This window comes from Mustela lutreola, chromosome 7 (genome assembly GCF_030435805.1).
Source record: "Mustela lutreola isolate mMusLut2 chromosome 7, mMusLut2.pri, whole genome shotgun sequence".
Taxonomy (NCBI): domain Eukaryota; kingdom Metazoa; phylum Chordata; class Mammalia; order Carnivora; family Mustelidae; genus Mustela; species Mustela lutreola.
In genome coordinates, this window is record NC_081296.1 from 57,066,988 (window position 1) to 57,082,980 (window position 15,993).

The window sequence follows — 15,993 nt, forward strand, 5'->3', positions numbered from 1 at the left end:
GATAATGAAAGTTCCCAAAGGACTTTTATATGTTATAGTAGACTTACAGGATCCTGATCCAAGATCAGGCTAAGATTGCCGTTTGTCCTTGGCAAAGTAGTAACATTGATGCAGCTGAGATCTTAGAGGAGAGTCACTCGGCCTGTGTCAAGGGCTTGTCATGGGCTGCAGGTAGTAAGGAAATTTAGTTCTTTTTTCACTTTTGTTTCTCACGTCATAGATGGGTTTCTAACCCATTAGTTCCCCTTCCCTGAACTTTTGTTTTTTTTTTATAAAGGCTACCTCACACAGGTAGGGCAATTATTACCTCCATTTCCAATTGCTCTCCTCTCTCTTGAGGTTGGGGGTGAGGCCAAAATTACCAAGCTTTTCATCATGGTTCCATCTTTCTGGTGATCAGCCCCCATCCAGAGACCTCCCCGGTGGCTGCCAGGGTTCTCTTTCTTTGTTTCTTTTTTTTTTTTTTATAAAGATTTTATTTACTTATTTGACAGACAAGTAGAGAGACAGGCAAAGACAGAGAGAGGAGGAAGCAGGCTCCCCACTGAGCAGAGAGCCCGATGCAGGGCTCGATCCCAGGATCCTGGGACCACACAGGGTTCTCTTTCTTATAAGAAAAGATGTTCCCAGTGCTCTTATCACTTAGGAATTTACAAGGGTTTCAAGAGCCCTGTGCCAGGAATCAAAGACAGAAATCAACATATATTTTCTACTTTCTCACAGGGATCCAGTCATTGATTTTGTTTTTTTATAAAGCTCCCAGATGAACTTCATATGAAACCAGAGTTGAGAGCTGCTGGAATATTTGCTAAGTTCATTTCTAAGGTTTGCTACTTCTGAGTCATTCCTATAATGACTGTCCGGTCATTGAAACTGACTTAGGAATATACCTAAATGAATATCTGATTTAGTCAGTTATCTTGACCCTCCCACAATATCTGATTGCATGCAGAGAATAACACGAATCTGAGAGAAAGTCTACCCTGGTCTGGTCTGTTAATTTAGAACAAATGCCTCTGGGCATAAAAGATTTTCCCCAAGTTATCTTCATTCTTATTCCCTCCCACAATTTCTTCAATTTGTGTGTTCTGTAATGTATAAATAATGATTGTTGAGAAATAGTTGAATAAGGTAGAGTAACTGAGTGGTTGGGTGACAGGAAATTCAGCCTTTTACTAGGTTACTTTCTCCAAGAATCTTACTTTCTCCAAAAATCTCCAAGAATCTCCAAGGTAATGTTTATACAACATGTAAATCCATTGTGATTACTGATCAGGTCAATGCACCCTTTTCCCTGAGGATGATGCTACATGTTCCTACACTGGTTCCTACCAAATGTGAACACAGATCCTTGTGTCCACGACCCCTGCACTTGGCTTGAATACTTTGAACCTATGCAATGTAAATGTCACGCTGCTTAAGATTAATACTATCGAAACCTGTTCTAAATTGGAGGACTCAAGTCCCACAAGAGAAGTTCCCCAATGGGTACACGTTTTGTCAAGTGCCAGGTTGTCCTGGCCTTCTTATATCTTCCCACTGAGAGGGGCCTTGAGTAATTAGTACCCTTGGAATCCAGGCTCCTGAAACCCAAAACTTCATATTTCTGTCTTTGTTTCTAAGACCTGACGTAAAGATGTGGCATAAAGGAAAGTGAGTCTGACTAGCACAGCTGTTAAAGGAATCCCTTGGTTTGGAAAGAACCATTGTGCAGCACAGATAACTGACACACTTGTAACTACTTCAGTAGGTGGCCTTTTGGGTAGGCATTATGTTTGGCTGCTACTCAAAGACAGATCAGGCTACAGAACATTTTGACTTCCACTGGACTGTTAACCCAGTGAGTCTAGTCATTGGCAGGGAAATGGAAAGGTATGAGGGGTAGCAGAATAGGCCACCCCCAAATATTCTTTTTTGGCACAAGAATTATCTTAAGCTGTTTATTGTGAGAAGGTGTAGACCAGGAGAAGTTCTCAAAGCAGAGTAGAGGTTACATTTTTCTAGGGGAAATTTATATATTAGAAAGGGGTCCAGTACAAGAAGTGAGCCATGTCAGGGACTGCTTTCATCTGGGAGAGTCATCTTCATGACAGGACTAATTTCCTTCCACAAACATTTCCTCCTCTCACCTTCCTCTGAATTGCCTTTCCCTCTTTTAAAGCCCTAGATCCCTATCCTTTCCTTAGCCCTGGATGGTCCATAAGCCCCTGGTGGACAGCTGCTTTTTAGTTTCATATTTTTGTGGGGATCCCCTGTGTATGTACATAATTATAATAGTTTTTGTCCTGTTACTCTGCCTTTATAGAGGGGGCATGGGACTAACAGCTAAAAATCTAGAATGGAAGAGGGAAAATTATTTTTCCTCTCCTACATCTAGGACCTAACTTCTTAATCCCAGCCAAATTCTGAATCCCAGTCCCTCAATTTCTATGTCTTCTACTTCTTCAAAAACACCATCACTCTGTGATATTTCAGTGTTTGAGTAAGACAGGCTTGTTTTTAGCTTCCCATTACTTTTTTTTTCTTCATCTATGCTTTCTTTTCATGCATTGCAATATATCATGGGAGAATTGATTCTAAGGTACAGTGGATTATTCTCCCTACTACTACTGACATTTAAAACATTATCTGATGAAATACGGAAACCAACAGTAAAGATATAGGATGCATTGGTTGTCAGTGTTAGAACCTGTGTGTGAAAGTACTACAGACAATTTATGAAATATCTGTGCCACCTCTAAATAAACAAAGATCAGGGTGTCAAGGGAAATACATAAAAGCCATGAGTAGAGTTTGATGAAATGGAGAATATTCTTGCTCCAAAGTTCCAAAAAGACACAGGGGTGAGAGAAGTGGGCAGAGGCCCTGGGTTACAGAATAACACCAAAGGATGCCTAAGGGCCAGCTAGTTCTCCTAAGAATGTCAGAAAATGCAATCCAGATGGCTCCAGGCTGGCAATGATGTGAAAGGCATCCCAAACACACACACTCAAGGTCATTACAATGCAGCCGAAAGTGATTTTATTGCTGGGAACAGAATGGAACAAACTTGGAAGAAGTTCCAGGATTGAAAATATTGGGGCCTGAGTCTTTCCTTGCTCCTTTCCCTATTGCCCTTCTTCAAAACACACAAAGCTCCAAAGCAGAAGGGAGCTTTTTGTTGCTATTTGTTTTTGTCCCCAGCTCTGGTCTGGCATCATGGCCCCATAATTCTCTCACTGCCCTCCTTCTTTCTGCTATGGGAACCATGGGAATCAACAATGGAAAAAAAAAAAGGCAGAAGTGAGCACAAGAGAACCTGCACCAAGTGTAAGGGGAAGTAATGGGAACCTTCATCTAATCAAAGTATCCAGGAGGCTGTGATCTGATACTGTTTAACTGTACAGGAAGCAGACTATTGGGAGGGTGACCTGGCTGAAACTTGTTACATTTAACAAGGTAGAACCGGTTCTGGAGAGTAGCCTTGTAGCGGCAGTCACACTGTCCCTCCAGAGTGACAGCAGTAAGTCATGTTAATACAATTCACACTCCAGAGGCGGTATTTTTGGCCAGTCTTGCAGTCTGTCTTGGGCAAAAGACTGGTAGCACCTGCATTCTGGATGGTGTCATGTAGAAAGGTGTCTGAAGGTTTACAAGTCTAAGTATAAATATTGACCCCATGCATTTCCGTCTTGCATTGGCCAAGACCTGCTCTTAGATGCTGAATTTCAAACCCTTGAACCCTTTGAGGTTTGGAGGCCTCGCAGTAAGTGCAATGGCCTCCATGATCCCAGCAGCACCCAGAGGAGAGGAAATGGTCCCAGAATATCCAGAATCATCTCTTCTGTGTGAGAAGAGGGAAGAAAATAAGAGAATGATAGTAGTAGAAGCAGTAAGAGCAAAATTATCATTCGCAACCATTTAGATCTTCATCGCGTCTTTCAAGATTTCTTTTTTTAAAAATTTTTTTAAAGATTTTATTTATTTATTTGACAGACAGAGATCACAGGTAGGCAGAGAGGCAGGCAGAGAGAGAGGAAGGGAAGCAGACTTCCTGCTGAGCAGAGAGCCCAATGCAGGGCTCAATCCCAGGACCCTGGGATCATTACCTGAGCCAAAGGTAGAGGCTTTAACCCACTAATCCACCCAGGTACCTCCTTTAAAGATTTCCTAAGTCCATTTTTTTAAAGCATCATCTTTACAACATGAGTTTCACAATTCTATGAAGGTCCTGAAGCCCAATGAGGAGGCATGTGAATTACGATGATCTTTCCTCTGACTGGCAGATACCATTTTTCTCTTTGTCCTGTGCTTATGGGTCCAGAATCTTGCCTCTTCCCTCCTCCCTCCTGGATAATTTCTCCTCCATCATTTAACCTGGTCCTTCTGGCCATCATCACGGCTCTACTCTCCCTAACACCCAGGCTTCTCTTATGAGGTCTCCTTGCTGGGGGTCCTGCTGAGGACAGAGGAGGTGGTTAGTCCCAGGCTCAGAGACTTTTGTCTGCTTTTCCTCTGCCAGATATGTCAGCATAGCCTGCCTGCAGCAGGGAAGGAAGGGCTCTGACCCCTAGGAAAGAGGAAAGGGAAACCTAGGGCTGGGAAGATGCCCTTCTTGTGCACAGTGTGGATGAGACCCACATCCTCCAACTCACTGTTTAAAGCCAGTATCCCTGTAGATGCAGGAAGACCAAGCCTCCTTAAAGGAACAAAGAAGTGATAACTTCCTCAAAGAAATTGTGAGGAAATGATGACTTCCTGATAAGGGTTTGGTTCTTCCTTCTCCATAGGAAGCTTCAGTGTTTTGAACCTCTATGCTTTCAGTTCTTTAGGAGAAAACACCCGAGGTAAATTTGATACAATAGCTGCCAGGTACCTAGTAATGTTGTGAGTTGTAACAGCAGACTCCAAAGAATTATTCATTTATGGGTATGTTGTTGGGCCAGACTCTGGGATTCTCATGTATCTTGATGTATTTGATCCCGGATCCCAAGTTGTGCCTCCCTGTCCAGAGGAATGCTTATCTCCAGATTTTTCATGGACCTCCCAACAAATGTCAGAATACCCCTTAGCTTCCTTTCATGTGTGTAAGTTGTCCCTTACAGATTGAGGAGTTCATAATCTAATAAGGGAGATGGTCAGATAAATAGAGAAATACACTGTATATTAACAACTGTAAATAGCTCTTTTGGCTGTGGTGGAGGAGGTGCCAGGGGGCTCTGAGGAGCTGGTAGATAGAAGGCTCTGACACCTGAACTTATTTTCAGATTAATAAGAAGTTAGGTGAAGAGGATGGTTATGGCATCCCATGAGGGAACTGCATGTAAGAGGAAGCCAGAAGCTGGTTCCTGGACCCATTCTGAAACCATAAGGATCACTATAATTTTATTGTTTGTGTGGTACACTTAGGTCTAAGTTGTGTTGTTTCCTACTTAATTATGTGTTACGTACTCTGTTTGAAAAACTTACTTATTCGTTTGAGAGAGAGAAAAAGAGAGAGGGCACGAGTGTGTGGAGGGGCAAAGGGAGAGGAGGGAGACTCCCCATCCAGCAGCACTTTGTCCTATTGGGGCTCAGTCCCACCACCCATGAGATCATGACCTGAGTGGAAACCAACTGGAAGGTCAAATGACAGAGACACACAGGTGCCTCTGTTTTCCCTACTTCTTAACCTTGAGTATGACCAATCATTAACTTTGTCCCTTTACTTCTACCCTCGGTACCTAATGATTGTAGAAACATAACAGGGACCAGACAGACATGTATCTTGATGTATCGGATCCCAGATCCCAAGTTGTGCCTCACTGTCCAGAAGAATGCTTATCTCCAGATTTTTCATGGATCTCCCAGCAAGTGTCAGAATACCCCTTAGCTTCCTTTCATGTGTGTAAGTTGTCCCTTATAGATACACAGGGCAAGAGGGCAAGGCAGCTTTGGGAATGATCCCCTTCTTTCTCCTTGGGCTGCTCTCTAGACTACAAAGCTTTCCTTGCTTTAAATCCAGTGTCTCAGAATTTGCCTTGCTGCACATTGCATACATGTACAAGTTGGAGTATGGCAACGGAAAACCATAGGCATGAAGGAGAAAGGCCAGTTTAGGGTATTTGCCTCTTCGGTCTGTTCTTGCTTTTCCACTGGTGCTGTAATACACTTACTTGGGATCTTCTTGTTTTTTGGAGGGCTCACAGAAAAGTCTCCTACAGGGACTCCCTGCCTCTAGTCTCTTTTCCTTCCAATCTGTTCTACACATCCCTTCCAGATTAGTACTCCTTGAGCATCAATAGAATAGGGGAACACTCTTGCTCTTAATGTCTTAGTTATCTACAGGATAAAAACGATGTCTTTTCAGAGCAAAATCACAAGATACAAGGTTAATATGCAAAAATCAATTGCTTTCTTAGATACCAGCAATGAACAGTTGAAATTTGAAAAGAAATTTTCATTCGTACCAAAAAGAAACGAAATATGTAGATATGAATCTACTAAAAAATGAAAAAAATCAATATGAGGAAAACTACAAAACTCTCCTTAAGGGAATGAAAATCTAAGTACATGAGGAGATAATCTTTGTTCATGCTGAAGGAAACTAGACTCTGTGAACCCAAACTATGGCTCTTTGACACAAATAAATATTTTGTACTAAAGGCAGTTAAGAATCCATAAATGCAGGAAAGGCTCTCCTTTTTTGCCTAAAGGCAGGAAATTCTTTTCCTGGAGACAATGTTACCAGCCAGAGGTGGCACCAGAGGAATCTGGAAACAAACCTTGTTATACTACCCCTTTTCTTTCTAGTTATTTATTCCCCATTTCCTACCCATAAACCAAACCCCTTTATCCTCTCAAGTCTCCAAAATGTATTGTGTCTTTGTCAAAAGGGTATAAAAGCTTCCAGCTCTGGTCGCTATTTCAGGTCTTCATTCCCTTATAGAGGTTCCCATGTACATGTGAAAGTTTAAGTGAATTTGTATGCTTTACTCTTACTTATCTCTGTCAGTTCAATTTTGAGACCCAGTCAGAAACCATAAGAGAGCTGAGTATCGCCCTCGACCCGCAAGGACGACAAGAACCCCCAGTTCAGATGTATCTTCTCTCTCTTTATTTCCACAAGTCTACACACTTATATACATTTACATGACCAATCAATGATCAGGGTACAGGAAGGAGCGAATCAGGCTGTGCACCTAAACGAACAACTTCGCTAGCAACCAATGCTGTTTACTTCCTCTTTGGGCATTCCGCTTAGTGTCACGAGGCAATACTAACCTGGCAACTAGCCAGGTGCCATCTTTTAATGGCAGAGGCCGCCCTGGCCAGGGGCCTGCCTCCGATAGCTGAGGAAAATGGTTTCTTCTCCTACAATGATATTATGCACTGTCCAAACCCATAGGAATACATAATGCAGAGAATTGATCATAATTAAATTGTGGACTTTAGTTAGCCATCATCAACATTGGCTCATCAATTATAGGAAAATGACCACCCCAAGGAACATGTTGATAACAGGAAAACTGTGGGTTGTGCGGGTAGGAAAGCAGGTGAGGGAGAAGCACAAGAGAATTTTCTATTTTTTTCTACTCAATTTTTCTGTAAACCTAAAACTTCCCTGAAGAATTAAGGCTACTTAATTAGAACCAAAACAAGCCAAACAAGCTGTCTGTGTGCTTAGCCCTCATGTATCCTATTCTACAGCCACAAGCCCCCCCCTCTCCAGTCCCACAACTGGAGAGCACCCTGATAGCACCTGAGCCCACTAGCAGAGGTAAACAGTATCAGATTTTCCCTGTGCCTAAATTGAATTCCCAACCCTGGCCCCTTTCATCAGAAGTGCCTAAGAGACTTTTAAGAAGGCCTAGATTCCAGGCCTCTTGAAACAGACTCTGGGAAGGAGGTCTTTTTTGCATGTTTGTGTTTGATGAGCTCCATGGTGAATCTCATATCCATTCCTAGTGGAGAACCATTTTTCTTAGCTGACACTTATTTTCACCCTCTGTCCAAGTTCCTATGACTGGCCTTCTACCTGATTCCTGAAACAAAGTTTCTACTTTTCAACTGCCATTCAACAGGCAGTTGAATGGCTATCTGCTACCAGAAGTAAAGTACAAGACATATTGGGGGGGACACAACTGGAAGAATCTACCTCTCCTCCCTATCTCTCTTAAATTATCCCAAATCTTACAAGTGTAGTGGAGGAATAACATCCATTCCTTCTACCCTTCTATGTTCTCAGTTGGGACTGTATAATGAAACAAACAAACAAACAAACAACAAACAGATTAACAAGAGAAAAGAATTCCAATTTATTTCACCTAGGTTTATTTCCCAAGGAAATAGAGCTCTAAAGAAGTGGTTAAACCCGAGTGTATGTATGCCAGGTTTGAGGAAAAGTGAAAAGTGGTAGAAAGATGCACTAGAATAAAAGGTACAAGGTAAGTGTACTAATTGGGGGCAACTTAGGAAGATGTCTCTCCATTTTTGCAGATAATGACACTCCTTTCCTCTGGGTATAGGAAACTCTCTCCCAGGAGGGTTTAATGACCTGCTTCCAGAAAAGGTCAATAAATCTTTCCTGTACCTGTCCTTTCTCAAGTTTCTTCAACTTAAAAGATTGAATTTGCCAAGTTGCCATATTCTGTAATAGCCTGTCCTGAACTCTGTCAGAAGCTCAGTGTGATGTGAATGGACCCTGGCCATTGGCTTGGTCCTTGGTGCAGCCCTACAATCCTAAAGCAAGTTCAGGGCATTTGATGCATCCATTTTGGGACCTCTGTTGCAACATGCCTGTATCTTTTCCAAACTGCTCCTGGCTTCAAGGGGATTAGTTCGAAGGCCTGCTATTTGGGCTGTTTCTTTCTCTAGACTTTTATATGCTTGCTGACTGCAAAAGTAATGGTACCAAATTCTTGTCATTGAAAGAAAATTAGCATCTTGAATCATACACGATATCAGCCATATTCAGCCTCTTAGAACACTCCCTCTTCCGTGGTTGCTGAGGTCTTTCTGGTCAGGCACCTGACAAGTGAGTGGTCAGATTAGTGAGTCAGAGACTAATGCTACCTGATGGGCTCCACGTTCCTTTTAAGGTTTAGTTTCATTGTTTCTGCAGAACTACAGGCCTGATTGTCAAAATGGCTGACACTGAGGAACACTGCAGGAAAGTTAGCCAATAAGCTTCAGATAAAGAGCACCTACTCTGTACCACGAACTCTCCATCACGACGGTGGTTAGTTGTGTGAAAGGCAGGGATGTGTGCTTCTGTCTGCTGGGCTGCTGCGGGGTGACATGTGGGGGTGTCTGGGTCAGCTCAAGGTTTCATCACGGTGGTCCCTTTTAAGTTTTCTTCCTAACGTCATTGTCTGGACTTTCTATTACCAGGATCTTCCTTACCGACCGAGAAGGGTTTGCAGTGAGGTAGTCTCTTTGACTTTTTCCTTTATATCTATGGAAATGGTAAGCGTAAATGCAACACTGAGAAATAAATCTGGTAAAAAGGATGTTTTCCTTTGGTCGTTGTTTGTTAGGCCCCAGTTTCTTTTCCAGACGCAGTTCAGTTTTTTATGTCCCTTCACCGTCTTTATCTATTACACAGATTTAAGTATTAAATGTTATTAATATATTTGATGGAATATGATTCAGCCATCAGAAACATGAAATCTTGGCATTTGCAACAACTAGGTGGAACTGGAGGCGTTATGCTAAGTGACAGAAGTCATTCAGAGAAAGACAATTATCGTATGATCTCACTGATCTGTGGAATTTAAGACACAAAGCAGAGGATCATAGGGGAAGAGAGGAAAAAATAAAACCAGAGGAAGCCAGAGAGGGAGACAAACCATAGAGACTCTTAATGATAGGAAACAAACTGAGGGTTTCTGGAAGGGAGAGGGGTAGAGGGATGGGGTAGCTGGGTGATGGACATTAAGGAGGGCACATGGTGTAATGAGCACTGGGGATTATATGAGACTGATGAGTCACTGACCTGTACCTCGAAACTAACAATAATTATATGTTAATTAGTTGACTTTAAATGAAAAAATTTAAAATAATAATAAACTAATATATTATTACCAAAAATATAAATAAAAATAAAAGTTTATTGACAGGGCACCTGGGAGGCTCAGTGGGTTAAATGTCTGCCTTGAGCTCAGGTCATGATCCCCGGGTCCTGGGATTGGAGCCCCTGGTCTTGAGTGGTCAGGCTCCCTGCTCAGTGGGGATGTCTGCTTCTTTCTTGACCTTTGTCCTTTCCCCCTTGCTCACAGGCTCTCTCTTTCTCAAGTAAATAAAGAAAACATTTTTTAAAAAGTGAATTAACATGTATACTGGTGCATGTGTTTCTCTCCTCTTTTTCTGTCACAAATAATAACATTTTATATGCAACGTTGTACACTATTTCCTCTTTCCCATTAAGAATATATTTTGAACCTATTTCATGTCAGTAGCAAAAGTGTACTTGGTTCTATTTGCATAGTATTCTGTTGTAAGGATATGCATCATATTTTAATCAGTCCCATGTTCAGGACATTCTGGTTTTTTTGCCAACTCTTACTAGCATAAACCAATTAGGAGGAATATACTGGAGCAAGACAGCAGCCCGAAGGCCCATGGGTTTATCTGTAGTGCACATGCTGTCCATAAGTCCCTCTGTGTGCTACCGGTCTTCCCTGGAGATAAGTTCTGAAGCTCCCGCATGAGTGTGGGTTCCAGGGGCTATGGGTTGACAATAGGAAACCCTTCCAGATGCATTTGCTGTTACCAGACCTAAGGAAGCCTAGGAAAAGTGAACATTCTGGGCACAACTGAGTAGATATTTTTATTATGATTATGATTATTTTTTTGTAATGGGTATCTGAGAGGTCAGTATCAATTAGATTAGACTTTGGTCTTTTAATGCTGGAGACAGCTAAAATAATAGCCATTTTAGTATATGGCAGACAAACTAAGGTACTAGGATGGACAGCTAACTTATTTTTACATTCACTTAGAACATACTCTGGAGCAGATTGAAAGTTCCCATTTGTAAGGCAATTTATCTAAATTGCCTCACTGAACCCTCACACCGGACTACAAGGTAGTTCTGACTGTCCCCTTGCTAGAGATTGTCCTGAGGCCCAGATAGGGTGGTGATAGCAGGGAGCAGCAGAGTCCTGAGGGGCTACTTCCAAGCTCCAGGGCTCTTTCTTGAGCACTGCTGCTCAGAGGGAGCCAGAGTGTGGTAGGTTTAAGGTCGGTTCTGCCCATTCAGGCTGCCTCTGAGTCTCATCTCTAAGAAGGGTATATCATCCAGACTGAACTACCTGGCTTGTCAGGGCTTTGTTTCCTAGGTAGTCAATGTTTCCTTAACAGAATGTAATTGTAGAATGTGAAAGATGGAACTAGCCTCTGTTCCAATGGTTATCTCACTTTTCACACACCTGTCATCTCCAGGTGCAAACTGTGTTTATTTTTTTTCTATTTTTTAAGATTTTATTTATTTATTTGTCAGAGCGAGAGAGCACAAAGCAGGGGAGAGGCAGGCAGAGGGAGAGGGAGAAGCAGGTTCCCCGCTGAGCAGAGAGGCCAAGGTGGGGCTCCATCTATAACCCTGGGATCATGACCTGAGCCAAAGGCAGACATTAAAGGTCTCAGGTCATGATCCCAGGGTCCTGGGATCGAGCCCCACCTCAGCTCCCTGATCATCAGAGAGCCTGCTTCTCCCTCTCCCTCTGTTGCTCTCCCTACTTGTGCTCTCTCTCTCTCTGCCAAATAAATAAATAAATAAAATCTTTAAAAGAAAAAGAAAGGAAAGAGAAAAGAATGTATTGAGGAAAGAATTGATGGTTTGACATCTCTGTGTGTCTAGGCTGGCTGAAGGAATTTCAAGAGTGCATGGATGCTGCAAAAACTACAAGCTCTGGACATCACAGTACAGAACTTAAATAATATATCAAGGCTGCCATGGATTGTACCCGCCATTCCTAAAAGCCCAAGAGACAAAGGTAGAATTCTGGAAAAGTGAAGCTACGCTTCCTGTGAGAAAAAATGATTTTCCTCCTCCTCCTGAGTGATTTGATCAGTGAACTTTTCAGAACAGGAGGTCAACAGAACCAAGGGAACTAAGTACCCTACTATGCCATCCTTTCTGATCTTGTTTCTCAGGTCTCCCTAGACCTACTTCCTTGATGCCATATCCATAATCTCCTCTACCTTACTTCTTTTTTAGAGATTTACTTATTTATTTAAGAGAGAGAGAGAGAGGAGGTGCAGGCAGGGGATGGGCAGAGGAGGAGAGGAAGACTCCAGGCAGGCTCTGAGCTGAGCACAAAGCCCAAACGGGACTCCATCCCATGAACCTGAAAATCATGATATGCACTGAAATCAAGAGTAAGCCCCTTAACAGGCTGAGCCACCCAGGTGCCCTCCTCTACTGCACTTAAAAAAAGGGAGAGTGCAGGATTTTCTTCCTGAGTCCACTGTGGTGAAGAAAGAACAAGGACTGGAGGCCAGGAGACCTGGGGTCTAGTCTCAGTTTTGCCACTAGGAAGCAGCAACCATGAGCAAGTCTCTTACCCTTTCTGAGATTCAGGCCGTTCCTCTGTAAAAGTGGGGATTACATTATCTCAGGGATGACAAGTGGAGCACACACATTTATCTCCATCCTGCCTTCAACAGAGGCTACTGTTCAACCACATCGCTTATTAGAATTTTTTTCTGCAACGTTCTAGGCAGGCCCAATCCATTAAAGTGGATACATGATTCAAAATCTACTTATTCTTGTTTAATTTAATAATCCTTACATACCTTTCTAGCTCCTAAATGGAATGTTCTGACTTTCCAACTAAGAGATGGCCATTTTTGTGATCTGGTAATAGCTCACTCAATAAAAGGAAAAGGAAAATTTAGGATCATAATTTCAGCCCCATGTCCTCCCAGCCAGGGTCTGAGCCGGGTTTTCTTGAGGTCACCCTGTCCTTCCTTCCATGCCAGAGAGTTCGGTATTTGAGCTCCCCCTCCATCAGCTCACCCAGCAGGACAGTCCCAGACTGTAGCTCCCTTTCATCTCAAATAGCCCATAATTAACAACTTCATATTTGACAACAAGGCATCTCTGAGAAAAGGAATGATCTCAGGTCACCGAGAACCAAAAGTCAGGAGCAAAGGCACGTAATGATTCTATTCGATGCTTATGAAATCTACCCAGATTTACAGTTCTTACCCGAGCAGGAATGCAATCACACAGACAGTACCAGATGGCAACATCTTCAGAAATCCAGGTGGTTGCAACTGTGTTTTATTGAAATAGTCCAGGAAGTGGTTTACACGGGGTCCCCCTCATCCCCCAAATCACACAGGGGCAAGCCCTGGGGTAGGAAGGCATGTGTGTTTGGGACAGGAGCCCTGGCTGGAGTTCTTTCTCTCAGAGCCAGGAAGGGGGAGGGGAGAAGCAGGTGCCACAACAGGGAAGCGGGGCATCTCGCTGCTCTGGCCTCAGGTGCAGACCTACACAGAACCGTTAAAGTGGACTGGCACGTATGGATTCCCTTCACAGGTCACGATGATGGATTTCCGTAGCTGCTGGGTCTCGTATTCGCATTTGGGGTATTTGGCCTCTTTCTTCAGGTGGCAGTCGGTGATGCGCATTTTGGAACTGCTTTTGTGGCAGTTGGGCTTCGTGTTCTTACAGGGGACATTTCCCTGGAAGCAGACAGCCTGGACATCTGGCAGAGGCTCATGGATAAACGTGTTTATCAGCTTGCAATCTCCAACCATGATATTCCGGTGCTTCATCATTTTATTGCAGTAGCTGGCAGTGACTGTGGAGGTGTCTGGGTCCATGTGCTGCCGCAGGAACTTCTCAGCCTGCGTTTCCTTGGCCAGAGAAGGCTGGACATAGCCCAGCACCAGCAGCACCAGGACCAGTGGTAGAAAGAGGATGAAGAACCTCTCCTGAGCCATGGTGGTCTCACTCCTCTGGAAGAACCTAGCTGGGAAAAGGAGAGAGGAGAAAAAACATTGCCTTAGAAAGAACCCCAGCTCCTACCTGTGGCCTCCCTGGCTCACAGTTTCCCTTTTGGTCAGCCAGAAAGCTACCCCTTCTCCTGTGCAATTTTCCAAGGAATGTGACAGTTACATACACTCTTGTCCGAAAGCATTCAACTCCCACTCGCTGCAGAGAGGCGGGTCTTTGCCTCTGGGTAGTGACCTGATAGAGAACTAAAATCCTGCAGTCCTGTGTCTGAATATTAGATATTTTTAAATTTAAAATACATTTGAGGGGGCCCCTGGGTGGCTCAGTCTGTTAAGTGTCTGCCTTGGGCTTAGGTCATGATCTGGGAGTCCTGGGATCGAGCCCTGTCTCGAACCCAGCTCCCTGCTCAGTGGGGAGTCTGCTTCTCCCTCTCCCTCTGCTGCCCCTTCTGCTTGTGCTTTCTATCCATCCCTGTCAAATAAATAAATAAATAAATAAATAAAATCTTAAAAACAAGACAAAAAAATAAGATACATTTGAAAAATTAATATATTTATACCCAGTGCTCAAGGGGCTTATTAAAAAATCCTTTTGAATAAGCCATGAGCTGATTGGCATCCCTGAAATACCACATGACCTGCAGGATCATGACGGACAGAGCGAGGCCTGTTTTCCTCCAACACAAGGGCAACAGCCCAGTGCCTAACACCAGCATCATAGAGGGATGCCAGTGTGTTCCCAAAAGCAATGCTTCCCTCCCCCAGTGCCTTTGGTTCCCTGCAGCCCACATGCTCCATCCTGATATTGGTCCAGCCCAAGCTTTCTTTGGTGCTAACCTCAGCCACCTTGGTCCCTCCAATCAATGCATAATAGAAGGAGTCCCTGAGATCATCTCTTCAGCCACTGACCTGGATGTCTAGCTTGTTCTCTAGGACAGAGCAGAAAGCCAGTCTCTGTGATCCCCGGATCTCTGGGGAGGGAATCTTATACAGATTACAAAGGGGCTTGGCTTCCAAAGAAAGATAGGTGGGAGGAGCATATTGGTTTCACTTTAGAGGGAACCAAGGACCTTGTAAAGAAGGACATTGTAGGGAATCATCTACACCACTCTTTTCTCAGGACTGCTGGGAAGGGTGAGTCTTGTTTATAGTATCATGTGAACCTCATCTGTCTGCTGGTTCACAAAGATCAACAATGAAAGCCATTATGGCAATGATGCCTGAACCCCAGAAAGTCATCTTCATCTTGGGGGCCATTTGCAACAAACAAATAGCTCTTGCAGGTTTGCAAAGGCACATAAACGTGTGATCCCCAGAGCAGCAGGGAAAGGGAGGTACTCTATCTCCTCAGGAGTCCTGGCATGGCTGGAATTCCAACAGCACCTCTTCTGGGGGTGGGGGCTGGTGGGGCCGGCATCCAGGAACCCGCAGCTGGAAGACTGGGAAGACCTAGGTTCTGGGAGGGGGATGTTTCCTGGGCAGGGAGAGGAGGGGACCTGCGACCTCACCCAGTGTTGGCCACTTCAGCTCTCCTGCATGTGGAAGGTGGGTGTGCAGCAGTTCTTGTCCACGGCAACCACTCCTAGAAGGTCAGAGAGGAGGAGAGGAACTAAAGTCAAACCAAACTCCCAAGGGATGTCAGGCCGGCTCAGTCACCAGGGGATGGGAAAAATCTTACAACTTTGCTTCTGTATCCATGTCCTGAAATGCCATCCTGGGATTTTCACTTCCCGAAAGTGGCAGCTGGAATGCTGGGGGTGTAACCTAACCATGTGAATGGCTTTTCCCCTCTTTAGCACATCATAATCTTAATTCAATACACTGGCTTTGATTTCTCAACACACAAACAGAGAATTATTTACCCTGGCACTTGGAAATAAAGATAAAATAAGGGATGCTGACAAAACAATAAAATAAAGCAAAACCTAATGGAGTTCATGATTTCATTAAAGCAGCCTCCCACTAAAAAAATTTCTAAGCATGGATATCAGGTTACTGAGTAAAGCTCCTCAGTGGAAATATGAAATTCAGGAAGGAATAAAAAAAGATGATGATACATATATGGACAAA

General features: G+C 43.6%; 1 protein-coding gene across 1 annotated transcript; it reads right to left on the reverse strand.

Moving 5' to 3' along the window:
• Positions 1-13,230: 13,230 nt before the first annotated feature.
• LOC131835242 (ribonuclease pancreatic-like) lies at positions 13,231-15,664 on the reverse strand. The gene is made up of 3 exons (XM_059179604.1): positions 15,602-15,664; positions 15,432-15,505; positions 13,231-13,940 (listed from the first exon to the last, which is right to left on the reverse strand). The coding sequence occupies exons 1-3, from the start codon at positions 15,634-15,636 to the stop codon at positions 13,456-13,458; spliced, it is 594 nt and encodes a 197-aa protein (XP_059035587.1). The 5' UTR covers positions 15,637-15,664; the 3' UTR covers positions 13,231-13,455.
• Positions 15,665-15,993: the final 329 nt, after the last annotated feature.